General features: G+C 50.5%; 1 protein-coding gene across 2 annotated transcripts; it reads left to right on the forward strand.

The window, feature by feature from the left end:
- Nucleotides 1–1,607: 1,607 nt before the first annotated feature.
- LOC127034448 (fractalkine-like) lies at nt 1,608–18,026 on the forward strand. Of its 2 annotated transcripts, none has more exons than XM_050923317.1 (3): nt 1,608–1,952; nt 12,662–12,785; nt 15,014–18,026. In XM_050923317.1, exons 1-3 carry the CDS (start codon nt 1,877–1,879, stop codon nt 16,299–16,301), a joined length of 1,488 nt encoding a protein of 495 aa, XP_050779274.1. In that variant the 5' UTR covers nt 1,608–1,876; the 3' UTR covers nt 16,302–18,026. The 2 variants fall into 2 exon arrangements, with proteins under 2 accessions (XP_050779274.1, XP_050779275.1); XM_050923318.1 differs by lacking the exon at nt 1,608–1,952 and adding an exon at nt 10,340–10,525.
- Nucleotides 18,027–18,374: the final 348 nt, after the last annotated feature.

Raw genomic sequence — 18,374 nt, forward strand, 5'->3', positions numbered from 1 at the left:
CCTACCAGCCTCAGTGGTAACCACTGCGAGAGTGGGCTTCTCAACCCCACACCAGAGGTTAAGGTTTGCGGCTTGCTAGAGTAACAAACCACAGCAGCAGCGGTGCTGAGGTTTCCAATGCCATGTGGCAAGGTTTCAGTGCACAGTCTCAGTCTGACACCACAACTGTCCAGCAACTCTGACAAAAAAACCCCTCAGAATCTGCGTCAAAGCTGCCCTTTCTTTGCTGGCCTGCGAGGAGGGAGGGAATAAGGACACGGGAACGGGAGAGGGACGAATCATGGAGAGAGAATTGAGAGAGAAGAACGTAAGAGCTATCGCTGGTATAAATCAGCTTCGGTCCATTGGCTTCAGTGCAACTCAGCTGCTTTACTCCCCTTGAGGATGTGGGCCAATGGTTCACCTTAAAAGCTAACAGCTCGTGTGTCCAATAAGCCAGGCCCCTCATCTTTTTCAACACGTAGGTGGTATATTGTATCCCTTCCCCTGCCTTTGTGCCCTTAGGCTGTGGGCTGTACGGCTGGGATTCTCAACCTTTTCCTTTCTGAGCCTCCTCCAACGTGCTATAAAAACTCCCCGGTCTACCTGTGCCACAACTGGTTTTCTGCATAAAAAACCCAGGGCTGGCATTGGGGGTAGCAAGCAGGGCAATTGCCTGGAGCCTCATGCCACAGGGGCCCCCACAAAACTACATTGCTCAGGCTTCAGCTTCAGCCCCGGGGTGGCGGCGCTCAGGGCCGCAGGCTTCAGTCCCATGCGGTGGTGCTTCGGCTTTCTGCCCTGGGCCCCAGCGAGTCTAATGCCGGCCCTGCTTGCCGGAGCCCCTGAAACCTGCTTGCAGCCCCTGGCCCCCTGGTTGAGACCCACTGCTCTATGGGGCAGGGACTGCCTCTTCCTCAGTGCATGGCATTCACCCGCAAGCCAAAGAATAGAGCTGGCTGAAAACTTTTCAGTGGGACATTTTGTTCACTGGAAAATACCCTTTCCTTGAAATCAAAACCGTTTGCAGGAACATGTCTATGACAGTGAATTTTCATTTTTGGAACCAACAGGGGCGGGGGGGTGGGGAGAGAAGCATTTTGCTCAGATCTAAACATTCCATTTGAGCCTCAGGTGCGGCTCAGTTTGGCATTTCAAAATGACTTTGGTTTGCAATTTATCCAGCGTGACCCTGGAATCACAGCAGTGTAGGGCTGGGCAGGACCCTGGAGAAAGCAGCAAATCCATCCCCCCAGGCTGAGGCAGTACCAGGTAAACCTGACCTACCCCGTCCCTGACAGATGTTTGTGCAACCTCCAGTGACAGGGATTCCACCCACAACCTCCCTTGGAGAAAACAGGGGAAGAGGGAGAAACACTCTGCTTTCCACTGAAATTGGAAACGAGGTAGCGAGCAGAGAGCAAGGAACAGCAGACGGCTTCAGATTAATGACACTGGGCCACGAGGTCACTTCCTATAAATTAACTCTGCTCCTTCGGCGCCAGTGGAGCCCCATCGGTTTATACCAACTCCTGTTTTGATAGTGCCCTGCTACCTGCTGTATACAGAAAAGGTTTTACAGTTTACGTAATTGACACACTGGGAAACTCCTGGCTCCGTTTGTTCTGCCCCCGACCCACATTCCCAACCCTGGTTTTCCCTTGCTCACTCTGTCACAGGACAGGAGCGGGGGTGGTAAATCCAGTCTGCACACTCACGTAAAATCAAAATTGAAACCACATGTTCAATAAAGGCTGGGCATTGCATCGTGCCTCTAGCCTTTGGGACGCTGCTGCTGCTGTGTCCAGATCTGAGAGGCAGCCAAGCATAATTCTGGGAACTAACTGCCTGCTTAACAGCCAACCTCTTGCTGCCATCGGCTCCCGATCGCTGGAAGATGAAGGGCACTTCTATCGCTTCTGTCTTGCTGCTGGCACTGGTGGTGCCCTGGAATGTGGAAAACCGCGTCGAAGGTGAGCTGCTTTGAAGTAGAAAGAACTGAAGGAAAGGCTGGGTTTCCTGGGATGGTGGGGAAGACCTGCGGGTGAAGCTGATCCATGGTACTGCTCTGCGGTGTTATTTCAGAAAGCAAAGATTCCTTTAAGGAAGGAACAGGCCCCATGTCCTGGGTGTGAGGCATAACCTGCCCAACAAAGAAATCAAAACAAGCCCGGGCTGCAGTTTGTTTTCTGAGTCAGGCGAGGGAAAGGTTCAGGATTAGCCAGACACCCCCTCCCTCACCCTGAGCATCAGAGCTACACGCTGAGTCAGACACACACTGTATCAGAGCTATACCCAGAGGCAGACAAAAAGACAGTTTAGCCCAGGCTTGTAATGTTAAACAGAAACTTTAAAAAAAGATAGCTGATAGATTGGCTAGAGCAGTGGGTTTCAAACTTTTTTTCTGGTGACCCAGTTGAAGAAAATTGTTGATACCCACAACCCAACGGAGCTGGGGATGAGGGGTTTGGGGTGTGGGAGGGGCTCAGGGCTGGGGCAAAGGGTTGGGGTGTGGGGGTGAGGGCTGTGGGTTGGGGCCAAGGATGAAGAGTTTGCGGTGCAGGAGGGGGCTCAGGGCTGGGGTAGGGGGTTGGGGTATGGGAAGGAGTCAGGGCTCTGGGCTGGGGGTGCAGGCTCTGGGGTGGGGCTGGGGATGAGGAGTTTGGGGTGCAGGATGGGGGGTCCACGTTTGCGGGGGCTCAGGGCTGGGGCAGAGGGTTGAGGTGGGGGAGGGGGTCAGTGCTCTGGGCTAGGGCGTGCGGGCTCCGGGATGGGGCTGGGGATGATGGGTTTAGGGTGCAGGAAGGGGCTCCAGGTTTTGAGGGGGGCTCAGGGCTGGGTCAGAGGCTTGGGGTGCGGACTTTCCTCGGGTGGGTCCTGGTCAGCGGCTCAGTGGGGGTGCTAAGGCAGGCTTCCTGCCTGTTCTGGCACTGTAGACTGTGCTGAGCTCCAGAAGTGGCCAGCAGAAGGTCCGACTCTTAGGTGGAGGCGCGCAAGGGGCTCTGTGTGGGTCTCGCCCACATGCACTGCACCTCAGCTCCGAGTGGCTCCCCCCCACCTAGGACTTGCTGCTGGCCACTTCTGGGGCACAGCGTGGTGTCAGAACAGGTAGGGACTAACCTGCCTTAGCTGGGCTGCCCTGCTAACAGGAGGTTTAATGGCTCGGTGAGCAGTGCTGACCAGACCCGCCGCGACCCAGTGCCTTCCATTCCGTGAGCCAGTACTGGGTCTTGACCCGCAGTTTGAAAACCACTGGGCTAGATATTCAGCTCTACCCTGGGCAAGAATGAGTGTGCATCTGGGTGCCTAAATAGCACCTAGGCACACACGTAATTAGGGATAACTGGCCCTCTGGGCATTCAGTTGGCACGGTGGTGTCCACAGCCGTGGTGCCTGTGCACAGGCTCTTGGTAAAGGCTTGTATTTGTGCATCCCAGGGTCTGAAAATGTGGCCCATTATTTGCATAAGAATATTACAGGACAGTAAGGTGATATGTTACATGGAGGCTGGTGACATCTGAATGTGGGTATGAGTCGAATCTATCCAACATACAAAAATGAACATGGATTGGGCATGTGCACACAGACCTATAATTGCCTGCCTCTCTCCGTGGTGGGACACTCTGTTAGAAATGAATTAGGCTGAAGCCAATAGCGATCTATAGAAATATAATAGGTTTGACGAGGCAGAGTTCTCTGCTGGGCTCAAGGCTGGTTTCCTTGAGGAACCTTCTAGAAGAAGGGCGTTGCTACGTATCACACAACAAGGGTAATCAGAGACAGTCCTAACTCAACAGGAATGGAGCCTAAACTTTTACCAGGGGCCCCCGCAGAAGAGCTGGTGTAGAGACTGAGAAATAACAGGACCTTTAGAATCCTCGGCTGCATATAATGTTACACCTCTACCCCAATACAACGCTGTCCTCGGGAGCCAAAAAATCCTACCGTGTTATAGGTGAAACCATTATATTGAACTTGCTTTGATCCACCGGAGTGTGCACCCCCCCTCCCCTCCCCGGAGCACTGCTTTACCGCGTTATATCCAAATTCGCGTTATATTGGGTCGCTTTATATCAGGGTAGCGGTGAACATACTAGACTACTACTTTCGCTTAGGATTGCAAAATCTGTGTCCTGCTAGAAGTAGCAGGAATCTCTGTGATACTCCTCATAGAGGCTTTTCAATAAAGAGTCATTTTATGGGCTCTATCTAGGATTTAACGGGGAGGTTTATCTAAACCAGTGATTCTGAGCTATTCGCTTTTCCATCCCAAGACCCCCCCCCAACTAACTGGGACCCCATCTAGCAATGGGGCCTGGGCAAGGCAGGGTGGTCATGACCTCCAGGTTGAGAATCTATAGTTTGAACCATTCTACAGAGTTCTACAGCAGAGGTAGATTTCTCTATTCAATAAGACAGTTCAAAAACCTTATAGAAAGGTTCTCATGTTCTATTAAATCCTGCAGGACTGTTCCATAAGGCTTTACCCAGTTCATGTGGATGGGCATTAGGTTTTGTTTTGCTATAATTATTTTTAAACCTTCCATCATCTTGATCTCCCACTTTTCTCATAATGCAACTTCTGTCCTTCTTGGCCAGCTGGAAGTGGCAGAAGACTGTGCTGTGTCTGACTTCCCTTGTGAAGTCTCCAGTCAAGATGTTTATAATCAGAGGCTCAAGCTGCCAAGTAGGGATGTGAGTCAGGATAAGAACATGTCCAAAGCTGGGGGATGTCAGAGCCAGCGTTTTTGTTTGGCCCATTGCAGAGACAGGAGCCAGTACAGAATCAGAGCCGCGCTTTCCTCAAAGAGAAACTGCTGAGCTTCAGTTCATTTGCAAATTTGACACCATCAGCTCAGGATTAAACAAAGATTGTGAATGACTAGCCAATTACAAAAGCAGTTTCTCCTCCTTTGGTGTTCACACCTCAGCTGCTAGAAGAGGGCCTCATCCCAGGGCCAGCTCTAACATTTTTGCCTCCCCAAGCAAAAACAAAGAGTGCCCTCCCGCCCCCCCAAGCGTCACGTCTCCCCGCCCCTGAGCTTCGCCCAGTCCCTGGTCAATGAGCGTCGCGTCGTGTTGCCCAAGTCCTCGCCCCACCGAGCGTCACGCCACCCAAGTCCCCCACCCCCCAAGCATCGCATCGCACTGCCCAAGTCCCCCACCCCCCCAAGCATTGCGTCGTACTGCCCAAGTCCCCCCCCCAGAGCACCGCACTGCGCCGCACAAGTCCCCGACCTCCAAGCATCACGTTGCATCGCCCAAGTCCCCCGCCCCCCTGAGCATGGCGCCGCCCAAGTCCCCGCCCCCACGAGCGTCATGTCGCACAGCCCAAGTCTTCATCTCCCCGAGCATCACGCCGCCCAAGTCCCCGCCCCCCCCCCCCAGCACAGTGACAGGCTTCCAAAGCCCTGCCCCCCACCCCCGTGCTGCTTGGCCGAACCAAAAAAAACCAAAACCAAACCCCGAGTGCCGCCCAGTCCCACGGTGCTGCCCCAAGCACGTGCTTGGTAGGCTGGTTTCTGGAGCCGGCCCTGCCTCATCCTCCCTGATTGAACTGACCTCATTATCTCTAGACTGATTCTTGTCTGCATATTTATATCTGCCCCTGGAAATTTCCACCACATGCATCTGATGAAGTGGGTATTCACCCACGAAAGCTCATGCTCCAAAAAGTCTGTCAGTCTATAAGGTGCCACAGGACTCTTTGTCACTCTCCCCAATGTTCACAGAAGGGGAAGGGTCAGATCTGGGGTTGGGTCAGGCCTGTTTCTACTTAAGATAAAAAGAATGGCTCAGATTCTGGTCCCCCACTGCTCAGGGGGTGTATAATGGCTGTGAAAGGCTGCAATGGCCCCAGGGAGGATCCCTCTGGCACAGGGTTGCCAGGAGCAGGCCCGGGAGGGGTTGGGAAAGGGTGGGGCTGTAGCACTAGGAATTGTGGGGGTCCTGGAGCAGCCCACTAGCTACTAACCCCTGGAGCTGGCACTGTCCAGGCAGTTTAGTTTAAAGCCACCTTTCCTTCTCTTCTGTCGGCGCAGCCACTCCTGCAAGGCCCAGCACAGACCCAAGCTCAGTGGGAGTAACTGTGACTAGCGACACAAGTTTCAAAACAGCCCCAGTAATGACCTGCTGGCTGGGAAGGGGAGAGGGCGGCAGATTCATCTATACTGTAGTGTCCCCGTGCCTCAGTGGGGCCCAGCTGAGAATACCAGATTCAGGACAGACTGCTGAGCAATAGGACAGACTGACCCCAAACTGGTGGTTATTCTAGCATTAGATTACACCAAGCCAGTAGCCAAAGGGAACTTCTCTCTCACCACACCAGTTAACAAACATCAAACATGCAGTCGCCTTCGGCATTCCAGCCCCCGGCTCTCCACCCAGCTACTGGACTTTATGGTGAGTGGTTACTGAAAACCAATTTAATCAGATATCGGGGCCTTCCAATCCCAAGGGATCAGGATTTAGCCAGGTCAATATATAACAGATTACCCAATAATCACGCGGATGCCAATCCTTTAGTAACCAAAAACTAAAGTGTTCATAATATAAAGAAAGAAAGAAAAAAAGCAGAGACTTATTGAATGGTGAAAGGAAACATGTACATGCAAGTGGTTGCAAGGGCCTTAGATCAGGTTTGTAGCCATGATGGAATAAACTGCTAGTTTGCAAAAGTCTCTCTGGAATCGTTCACACAGATGGGGGTCATCAGTCCTTGTTAGACATCCAGTTCAGAGAAACAAAGCAGGAAATGAAAACAAAATAGCAATGTCTCGGGTGTCTTTTAATCTCCTCTGCCATGTGCATGGAAAATTACTGTCCCAAACAAAGCCCCACACCCCCAGTTTGTGGAAAGGTACAGGCCCAAAATGGAGTCCAGGGTCACACGAGCATGTCACATGTCCTTGCATGGTTGGCTGACTCACAGAGCTTGGCCATTGGCCCACTTGGTGTCTGAGGCATCCTCAGGGCGAGCTATCTGGACAGGATGAATTTCTTTTATAGCCCATTGTGAGAGCTGAGTGTTCTTGATGGGCCATCAACACAGAGCTATCTAGTCTTGATGTATATTTCTTTGAGAGGTGTCACCCAGGAACAAACACATCTGAGATGCAAATACATTAATAACTTTACATATAAAGATGAGACATGGATTTAAACAGGATCATCCTACTTAGCAAAGCATTACTTTTCCATTGACACCTTACATGACATACTTTGCACAAGATTTGTCGCAACTGTGTAACAGGAGTTGCAATAATGATTCACTGGTCATCTTTGCCAATACACCATCACACCTAGAGCTACCCACTGGGGTCTATAGGCTGCAGAGTGCTTATGGAGCAAAGCTCAACCAACCAGATATATCTTGTTGAGAGCAAACAGCCCAGCCCCTTCGAGTCCCTTCCCAATGTGAATCTCCTCCCCCCCTTGCAATGCGTACTTTACTGTCTGGGCAGGGCTGGCTCCAGGCCACAGCGCGCCAAGCGCGTGGTTGGGGCGGTACACCGTGGGGGGCGCTCTGCTGGTTGCTGGGAGGGTGGCAGGCGGCTCCGGCGGACCTGCCGCAGACACGCCTGCAGCAGCTCCACCGGAGCGCGGGACCAGCTGACCTTCCGCAGAAACGCCTGCGGGAAGTCCACCGGAGCTGCGGGACCGGCGAGTGGCAGCAGGGCCAGCTTTAGGCCGATTCGCCCGATTCCTGGGAATCGGGCCCCACGCCTAAGAGGGCCCCGCGCTTTAGGCGCCTTTTAAATTTTTTTATTTACCCTGGCTGCGGTCTTCCATGGCCCCGCTCCCTTGACCAAAGCGCCGGCGGGAGAGCGGTTGCCTCATTGCCCCGCTCTCCTGGCTGGAGCTCTGACCAGAGCGCCGCAAGCCCCGTGGCCCCGCTCTCCTGGCTGGAGCTCCGGCCGGAGAGCCGCAAGCCCTGCGGCCCCGCTCTCCCGGCTGGAGCTCCGGGCCCTTTAAATAGCCCCCAGAGCCCTGGGGTAGCACGGGGCTCTGGGGGCTATTTAAAGGGCCAGGGCTCCAGCTGCCTCTGCCACCCCAGTCCTTCAAATAGCCGCCGGAACCCCGTCGGAGCCCTGCCGCCCCCATGCATTCCCGCGGCTATTTAAAAGGTCCGGGGCAGGGTAGAAGCAGGGGAGTCCCGGGCCCTTTACATAGCCCCCAGAGCCCTGGGATGGGGGGGGCCTTGGGGGCTTTTTAAAGGGCTGGGGCTCCAGCTGCCTCTGCTGTACCCCCTGCCCTGCCCGCACCAGCCCCGCCCTCCGCTGCCTGCAGCCAGCTTTGCACCCCCTGCCCATAGCCAGCCCCTGCCAAACCCCCTGCCCTGTCTCCAGCCAACCCCTGTCACACACCCCTGCCCGCATCAGCCCTGCACTGCCCGCCCTGCCCTGTCTCCAGCCAACCCCTGCTGCACCCCCCTGCCTGAAGCCAGCCAGTCCCATACTCCTGTGTCCAGCCCTGCCAACCCCTGCTGCACCCCTCTGTGGCCCTGCCTGAAGCCAGCCCGCCCCACATTCCCCTGTCTCCAGCCAGCCCCGCACCCCTTGCCCTGCCTGCAGCCAGACCCTACCTCCAGTCAGCCCCTGCCCTGTCTCAAACCAGCCCCATGTCCACTGCTGCCCTGCAGTTCCCAGGCCAGTAACCTGCACACCTGCTTCAATGAGGGAGGCAGGAAGCAACGGGGACCCACACATGTGCACACCCCCAGGGAGTGGCGGGGACCCACACATGTGAAACGGCAGTCATTAATAACCAATCAACAGCATATATGGTGCAATGTACATAATATACAATTTTATTATTTATATAGTTATGGAAAGTAAATAATACATGGAAGAAATGGAAGGCTTTTTTTTACACTTTTTTCTTTTTAAGTCATCCCTGCCAGGGCCCAGCCGAAAGTGTTCAAATTGGGCCCCACACTTCCTAAAGCCAGCCCTGGGCGGCAGAGCGCCCCCCGCGGTGTGCCGCCGTGCTTGAGGCGGTGAAATTGCTAGAGCCGGCCCTGTCTCTGGGCATGCACTCGGAGTATGTACGCAGAACTGGCTCAGGCTGTAAAATTGCTGTGTGGATGTTCAGGCTCAGGCTGGAGTCTAAGCTCTGGGACCCCACAAGGGGGGAGGATCCAAGAGCCCCGGCTCCAGGCCAAGCCAATTTTTAGCTCTGCAGCCCGAGCCTGAGTTGGCTGACCCAGGCCAGCCACAGGGTCTTTCATTTCACTGCAGACCTACCTCACTGGCTAAGGGTCAGACGCTGCCCTCCTCCCACCTTGCTCCTGTGGAGTAGCACGGAACTCTGTGAGTAATCCTCTCGCTTGCCAAAGGGTCGCTCACTGCGGTCGCAGAATGTGGTCCTTGATGTTGAAGGTTTGGTGACTCTATTCCACTTACTACAGCAAATATTTGTATAACTTCCCTGAATGGGAGAAACCAGGCACCACAGCCCAGCACGCTTAGTGCTGATTATGAAGGGAGACCCTTTGGCCTCCTCCGTAATTCATTAACTAAACCACAGGAACAAACAGAGAACTCAGGAAAAAAAATACCATAAGGAAGTTATGGGGTGGAAGCAATGATTTTAATTTAGCTAAAAGGAGCATGGAAGACACGCCAGTCCAAACATGCTCCAACGCCAAAGCACGCAGGGAAGAACGTAAGGCTTGATTGTGCATCCCCTGCTTACAGTGGACGGGCAGTAGCCTCAGTGAAGTCAATGGGCTCACTCGCAGGAAGAAAGTCTCCCCAACGTGTGGAAGGATGGCACCATTTGGCCCGTATTGAGCAAGATGCTATTTTTGCAGAAGGATGTTTTCAGTAGCCATGTCTTAGAAAGGCTACCTGGGATGTGTCTATGGCTCTCATGTTAATATCTAAGCACGGGGAATAGTTATGAGAAAACTCACAGAAGTTCTCCCAAGGAGTTTTCTTTGCACCTTTCCCCAACTCCCAGGAAGTGCTCAGAGACTGGCACAGCAGCTGGGCAGGTGATCTGCTTGATCTAGTGCGCTAAAAATCACCGTGTAGTCAGAGTGGCACAAACACCTTCTCAGGCGAGCCGCCCAAGTGCAAGTCTGCCCAACCCTGGGGGTATGTACTCGGCTGCCGCAGCCGCACCCCTATTTTTAGCACACTGCCTGGAGTGGAGCTAGCACCTGCACAACTACTCTCTCTGGGAAGCACCTTCCAGCTGCTTTGCAGACATACGCTCTATGGCAACAGGCACCTATGTACAAACCCTACGTTAAGCGACAAGGTGGGTGGAGTTTATTTGTATGGAAGTCATTGCTGGGGAAAAGGCTATGTACAGGATGGGCAGCAATAGAGCAAGCTTACCTCATAGTGCCCCATCAGTGACAGTGCCTCAGCCCTGACCTGTAGAGCCACTCATCCTCTGCGACCTTTGTGCTGAGAGTGCCAGCAAAGGGGCCAATGAACGACCGCTGCAGCAGTTGCTTTTGTGACAAAGACACGAGCCACCAGGACCTGGACTGAGACCCATTAATTTGTTTCACAAATGCCACCAAACAGACGAGGTAGGGGAGGTGATATCTTGTATTGGGCCAGCTTCTGTTGGTGAGAGAGAGAGAGAGACAAGCTTTGGAGCTTACACAGAGCTCTTCTTCAGGGCTGGGAAAGCGTCACAGCTAAATACAAGGCAGAACAGAGTGTTTGGCATAAGTAGTTACCGCATATCTCAGGGGACCATTCAAGGTGAAGTGACCCATTAACACTACTCCAGTCAGAGGGAGGAAAAGGGCCAGGGGAGGGGACATCCACCAATGTAATATACGCCATCATATGCCAGCAATGCCCCTCTGCTATGTACATCGGCCAAACTGGACAGTCTTTACGGAAAAGGATAAATGGACACAAATCAGACGTTAGGAATGGCAATATACAAAAACCTGTAGGAGAGCACTTCAACCTCCCTGGCCACACTATAGCAGACCTTAAGGTGGCCATCCTGCAGCAAAAAAACTTCAGGACCAGACTTCAAAGAGAAACTGCTGAGCTTCAGTTCATCTGCAAATTTGACACCATCAGCTCAGGATTGAACAAAGACTGTGAATGGCTTGCCAACTACGGAACCAGTTTCTCCTCTCTTGGTTTTCACACCTCAACTGCTAGAACAGGGCCTCATCCTCCCTGATTGAACTGACCTCGTTATCTCTAGCTTGCTTGCTAGCATATATATACCTGCCCCTGGATATTTCCACCACATACATCTGAAGAAGTGGGTATTCATCCACGAAAGCTCATGCTCCAAAACGTCTGTTAGTCTATAAGGTGCCACAGGATTCTTTGCTGCTTTTACAGGGGAGGAGATTGTTAGTGAGCTATAGATTGTTGTAATAATCCATAAATCCAGTGTCTCTATGCCGGGGTGGGCAAACTACGGCCCGTGGGCTGCGTCTGGCCCATAAGACCTTATAATCCAGCCCCTCAAGCTTCACTGCCCTGCTCCAGCTAGGATGACCAGATGTCCCGATTTTATAGGGACAGTCCTGATTTTTGGATTTTTTTCTTATATAGGCTTCTATTACCTCCCACTCCCATCCCGATTTTTCACACTTGTCTGGTCATCCTAGCTCCAGCACTCTCGTCTGGGAGCGGGGTTGGGGGCTTGGTCCGCTCCGCCCGCCCAGTGCTCCGACATGATGCGTGTGAGGACACTTGTGTTACTCCAGTGTCCAACTCAAACACATCTCATGCACCATCAGTGCCTGGAAGGTGCAAGCCCAGGTGCCTGCTACTTGGCTTAGGTGACTTTCCTACCACCCCAGGCAACTCGACTGTGGGCTGTCGGGACCTACCTGGGAGGAGATTTCTGAAAGCAGAGAGCTGGTGAATCTCAGCGCATTCCTATGACTGGAAGCTGATGCTCGACGAATCCAGGCTAGAGAGAGGGCCCAGTTTTTTCACAGTGCGTGCAATCTTGTAAAACAGAGTCTGATTTTGTGTTGTCACTGTTGGAACATGGCGTGTTAATTTTGTGAGCATTCATGGCCCGCCATACAATTTCCATACCCAGATGTGGCCCTCAGGCCAAAAAGTTTGTCCATCCCTGCTCTACTCAGGCCAAGAGTTTTAGTGTCTCATGTAGTTTTGAATTTAAGCTCCCAGGCTAACCTTTTGAAAGTGCTGTGATGGTTTCCTTTGAGGCTGAGGACACGCTCTGGCTGACCTCTTTGTGAGAAGTGTTCACACACAGGTGATGTGGTGCTTTTGATCTTTTATAATTTTCCTGTGTAAGTTCGTTTGGGAGCACGATGATTGTCTGGTTTTACCCACATAGTTGCTATTGGGGCATTTAGCGACGATGCCGTTCAGATTTGAACTGCGGCCCCACAAGCAAGAGTCTCTGTGCATTCCCCATCCATCCTGAGCCCACTGGGGGCTTTTATTTAAGGATGTCTCAAGAATCTTTTGTATTCACATGCTTTTGCTGCTAGGGTCTTCCCCTAAATTCTTAGAGCACTCACTTAGCCCTGATGAGAACATGGTTGCTAGGATTTGTTTTCACTGATGCAGCACACTTCCTTTTAAGATTGCCCAATTTGAAAGCAGGCTTTTACTTCTCCATGCAGGAGGACAATGGGGATGATGTGCAGCTTTCATTGTATCCAGAGCACGAACTGATACTTATGTTTAATTTTTTTTTTCCTTAGGACAACCTAAAGCACATGTAAAGTGCAAAAAATTATGCACCGAATTTTCACAAAAACAAATACCCCAGAAACTGTTGAAGACCTATAGGAAGACAGAACCATCATGTCCCAAAGCCGCTATCATGTAAGTACTTTTCTACTATGTGGTTCCCTTTTCAGAATTGATTAATTTAATTTGCAACTCTGAGAATAAATGGGCCAAAATCCTGCACAGGTCCTCGTTTTGGTGCAAAACACATTCTGGAAACTGCCCACGGGCCCCAGCTGAACGCAGGGCTCCATCTTTCTAGGTGATGTACACACACATAGTGAGGCAGGCCTTGCCCTGAAAGAGTTCACAAGCTAAATACACAAGACAGGCAGAAGAAAGGAAAGATTATGAGGACTGTTTTACAGATAGGGGACCAATGGAGATGAAGGCTTTGTCCACACTTACAGTGCTGCTGCAGCACCACTGGAGCACTTCGTGAAGATGCTATCTACACTACGTCGACTGGAGAGCTTCTCCCCGTCCTGGAGAGGTGGTAGCTATTTCGGCAGGAGAAGCCCTCCCATTGACAGTGCTGTCTATACCAAGAGTTAACATCGGTATCACTGAGTCACTCAGGGCTGTGGATTTTCCCTGAGCAATGTAGTTATAATGAGATGAATGAGTAGTGTGTAGACCAAGCCTAAGTGTTTTGGACAAGGTTCTACAGGAAGCCTGTGGCAGAATCAGGACCTGAAGAGTAGGCCTCTGCCTTTAGCACAAGTCCAGCCTTCCACTCTGGGAGCCCCTGGGAACTCATTAATTCATTTTAAACAAACCTGACAATTGCTACATGTGGTTTTAATGTATAAACACTTTATACAGCTACCAGAAATTCAGCCCCGAAGAAAAGGCTGGGGAAATATTTCAGCCTTTTTAATAGTTTACTTAGCCTGGGCCAAATTCAGCCCTGGTTTTAAGTGGGTGCAACGCTCCAAATTTGTTACAGATTTGGGGCCAGCTACTCGGCTGATGTAAACTGGCATAGCTCTACTAACATGGGCGAGACCAGAGCATGATCAAGTGGCTCAGGTTCCAGGCTGGGAGTCCTGAGTAGAGCTGCTCAGAAAGTATTTTTGCTCTCTCCCCCGCCCCACAGGGAAAATGTGGATTTTTTTGGAAGAAAAATAGGAAATCAGACATTTTTGGCAAAAACCGTTCAGCTGAAAATATGAAAGTCTTGATTTAAAAATGATACTTTGGTGCCTCATGGTAACTGTAGTTTGGGTGCTTCAAGCTCCCATTTTCCTCAATGGCCTGGGCTGCCTGGATGGACTACATCTCCCATGTTGCACTATGGTCTCCCCCTCTTGATGCAACACATCATAGACGTCCCTGGTTGTAGTGCCTCATGGGAGATGGAGTCTAGCTGGGGAAACCAGCCCCAGAGAGTGGAGAGAGGGGGAATGAGGCAGTCAAAACAACTCCCGTGAGGCACCATGGCAGAATTTCCAGATCACAGCTTTTCCATTTTGGATTCCAGCTGAAAAATTTGGGCATTCATTTTTTTGGGTTTTTTTTTTGTTTGCTTGTTTTGTTTTTTCTGGACAAAAAGTCAAAATTTCCCAGGAACACGGATGCTTTTTCTTAAAAATTGCATTGAGTCAAAAACCTACCAGCTCGAGTCAGGAAAGCTGAATTCTGTTCCCCATCTGGCCAGTGACCTGCCTCTTTCCCCTCCTACTGTTGATCTGCTCTATCTATTGAGATTGTAAACGTTTTGGGCCAGGGACTTGTCTCTAGTTATGTACACATTGCACAACAGAGCCCTGAGCTCAGTAGGGGCCTGTAGGTGCTAAATAATAAATAATAATCTGGCATCAGAGAGTCAAAAACATGGGTCCCATGATGCCATATTTGCAGCCACTTTACAGAGCAGAATTGTACTTTCAGTGTTAGTCTGGCCCTGCTCCCATTGCAGTGGGTGGAAAAATTCCCTTCGGTTTCAGTAGGAACAGGATCCAACCCTATATGTGATTACACAGTCGGCCCCTCTTAACTTCATTACAGCATCCTCAGGTGAAAATTGGGTCAACTGCCCCATTTCAAAATAGTTACTTTAACAATGAACAGGAAAAAGAAAGTCAGGAAATCATTCATCACATCAGATCATGACTCAAACACCAGCTGATTATATCTCTATCTCCTGCACACCAGAACATGGCTATATTTAACTTTCAGAAGTAATTGGGAAAATGGAATGTCTCGAGCTTCTGCCAAGGTAGCATGAGCTTCCTCATGGCTGCTTTTATCCAGGCTTTGCATATTTATCAGCTCTTCCATTCTGTTTCTTGTGATTGTTGCTGTTTCTGGTCTCTCTTCAGATTTGTCACTCAGAAGAATAAAGAGTTCTGTGCAGACCCAGAGGCGAAGTGGGTGAAGGGAGCAGTCCAACAGCTAAACCAAGCAAGTGCCCCTCTGAATCTGCCACTTTCAAGCACCGTCACTTCTGCAGTTGTGCAAGAAGGGGCAAGAGTTTTTCACAGATTAGTTGGCGATGCTGGCTCTAAACCAACACTGCCCAGTGTTCCGGCCAGTCCCATTCATGGGGCTGGCACACCGGTTTCACACGCAGTATACAGATCTGTTGTGAGGACGGAGGAGCCCAACGTATCCATATTGACTGTGCAAGAGACCAAGAGGTCTTCTACAAAATCCTTCTCTGCATTACAAGAGACTGTTACTCCATCTACTGTCCACCCTGAGCCTGTTGCCGACAGCAGTGAAGTTTCCATAAGATCTGTTACAACGCCAGCAGCTGACATACCAGACAGCACTTCCAGCAGATTTCATTCAGTTCCCACCCCTGTCATGAAAAGCTCTGAGAGTTTTGCAGAATCTAGAAACAAGTCCACAGGATCTACTATCAGTCCAACAACTGATATACCTAGCACAGCTCCCAGGAGATTTAATTCAGATCCCACCACTGCTATCAAAGGGTCTGAGAGTCCCATACAACCTACATACAATTCTGTAGGCTCTACTAGAAATCAAACAGCTGGTGGACTTGCCAGTGCTCCCAGTAGATTTATTTCAGATGCTCCATCCATTGTAAATGGCCCTGAGATTGCCAAGTTATCACCTACGTTCCCGACAACACCTTCTCTACTAAAATCTGTTCCCAGCAAGCCTGTTATAGGCCTTACATCTATAGGGCAAGTGACTGAGAACTCTACCATAAAACCCACAGCTGTTCTAAACGGAAGTGATGCCACCAAGGGATCCACTCCACACCCCACATCTCCTGGAGGAGAAAGTAGTTCTGTCAGTCCCGACAGTGGTGTTGAAAGAGATGCTGTTAGTGACTCTAAGGCTGATGCTCACACAGGTAGCTACTTATCTCTTTTAGGAAAGAAAGATCCTCCTCACTCTTTTCCTGAATTCATTTCATCTACAGAAACATCAGTCCTTTCTGTCAAAAGCTTCCCACTTCAGAACAGAGCAGAGGGGCCTTCAGATGGTCCCTTGGCATCCAGCATTTTGCCTGCATCCCGAACCCACATCCTCAGACTTGCTTTGCTGGCGAGCATTCTCGGTATTTGCAGTGCTGCTGCATGGATGTATGTAAAGGCCAAAAACTGCCCTGGAGACTCAGCTATAGAAATGATATAAAGCTTGCTCTTTAATCAGCAGGGCTCTCGAACTAATGAATATGCTATGGAAGCCATCTGAATCCTTCATAGCATGGACTTGGGTTGCTACTGCTAATAGGTGGACTCTAGGATGTTTCTCTAACAGGGAGCAGGGAGGCTAAACCTCGCACTAATCAGGTTTATACTGGACTAAGCCAAAAAACAATGCAAGGCAAATGGGCCAAGGTAGAGAGACACTAAGGAAACTCACAGCTTCTGAGTGGAATGCCAAAAAATACCCAGGGAGCCAAGGGCGAAGTTTTAGGAACGAGTTGGTTGTCTTTTGTCTTGCATCATTATATGCAAAGGTCACAGCAGTTATAGAGCAGCTCATTTGCTGTTTGCCACTCAGTGCCAAAGGCATGTTTTTGAACTGGTATTGGAAGAGTTCCATTCTGGCACCATCCAGCTAAAAACCCAACCAAGCTGCTCTCAAGCTGAATGCTATGCCACCTCGAGCCTCTCCCTGCCTGAAGCGTGTGGTCCCAAACTTTGCACTTGTTACCCGTCTGCTGCTTCACTCCCTGCACTTTGGGTCCCCATGTGGGGCCATTCTGTTCTGATTCTGTTTGCGTGATACCTGAGGTGTCACTCAACTGGTTGCTGGCTGTTCCAGTCTTCAAGAGCCAACCGTGTCACTAACTGTTACCAGACCTGACCACTCTGAGTCCAGTGTTCCAATGGGGCTGCCTAAAGTTAAACCTCGGAATCCAGATTTTGGCAGCTAAACACCCACTGGAGGCAGCTGTAGCTACACACACACACACACACACACACATACATACATATATATAACGAATCCAGTGCTGCGCTTATTGACTTCAATGTGAACAGGTCTGGACTTCCAGAATCTAAATGTGCATGCAGAAAAAGAAAGTTAAACATGTATAACAAAAGCTAAGACACATAAAATGCAGCTGCTTTATCTGCGTAATACACTAAGTACATACAAACAGTAGAACAAGCTAACCACAGCTGATTCTGTACTCAACTTCTGGGAAAGAAAAGCTAGACAAGGCATAGGTGCTGAGGTTACCCCAATTGGGAACCAGCAAACACACTTGTAGGGGAACTCTGACCCAGCAGCTGGGCTGATGGGTTTCATCTCAACAATATTTGTTTTTGCTCGAGAGCCAGTTCCCTTCCCCTTGGGTGTTGGTTGTGTAGAGGGGGCTGGAGGTAACTTGGTACAAAGGATTCCGAATGTGATCGGATACAGTGTATACTTGAGTTTTATGTGTGAAATTCAGCCCTGTGCAGAGGCCCGGCACCCAATGACTAATGCATTACTTTAGCCCTGTTTGGAAGTACATAGGCCTTCATGCATGGGGGTGAATTTAGCCCTATGGGAATAGGAACCCGTAGGTTGTCAGAATGATGTACAAAGGATAGTCCTTTAAATACAAAATTTAGCCTTTTATTTTTATAGTACATAGCTTTAGAAATATAATGCAAATGCAGAGTGCAGGCTACTGATCTCCTAACCCGTCCCTGGCTAGTGAACGTTAGCAATGCCTAGGACTGACAGATGCCTTCAGTACAAAACGGTGTCCTCTTGGTGTTCTAGCAATGAGCACGGACTTCATCACAGAATAGCTGGAGTTAGATGCTGCAGGAAGGAGGACTGGTGACTGAGCAGCTATTGTCTTCCCTCTTCCCAATAAGCCAGGTCTCGACTAATGATCCAGGAGGCTGTTAAGGGGCGCTTTGAAAGATCCCAAGACACTTTTGTGAGAGAAAGGGCTTTACTTCCAGTGTCCTGGCCCAATGCTGTCAGATTCTGCCCCTTACATTCCTCCTGCGGCTGTTTATATAGGGCTTGAAGGGCTATTCCTCCTTTCGTGATCAAAAGGTTATGGTGTCTTGTGGTGAATGGCGAGAAGCTGGCTCCTTCCATTTCAGTGGTGGGGGCAAGGGCTGGCTTTAGGAGGTGTGGGGCTCAATTCAAACAGTTTTGATGGGGCCCCGGCAGGGATGACTAAAAAAAAAAAAAAAGAAACCATGTAAAAAAAACATGTGGGGCTTGTACTCACTGAGCAGTGCTCCAAGTCTT

The sequence above is a fragment of the Gopherus flavomarginatus genome, chromosome 14 (genome assembly GCF_025201925.1).
Source record: "Gopherus flavomarginatus isolate rGopFla2 chromosome 14, rGopFla2.mat.asm, whole genome shotgun sequence".
Classification (NCBI taxonomy): Eukaryota; Metazoa; Chordata; order Testudines; family Testudinidae; genus Gopherus; species Gopherus flavomarginatus.

Coding starts and splice junctions, on each gene's coding strand:
- LOC127034448 (XM_050923317.1), top strand. CDS start 1,877: ATGAAGGGCACTTCTATCGCTTCTGTCTTGCTGCTGGCACTGGTGGTG. Junction 1,953..12,661: donor TGTGGAAAACCGCGTCGAAG/GTGAGCTGCTTT, acceptor TTTTTTCCTTAG/GACAACCTAAAGCACATGTA. Junction 12,786..15,013: donor TGTCCCAAAGCCGCTATCAT/GTAAGTACTTTT, acceptor GTCTCTCTTCAG/ATTTGTCACTCAGAAGAATA.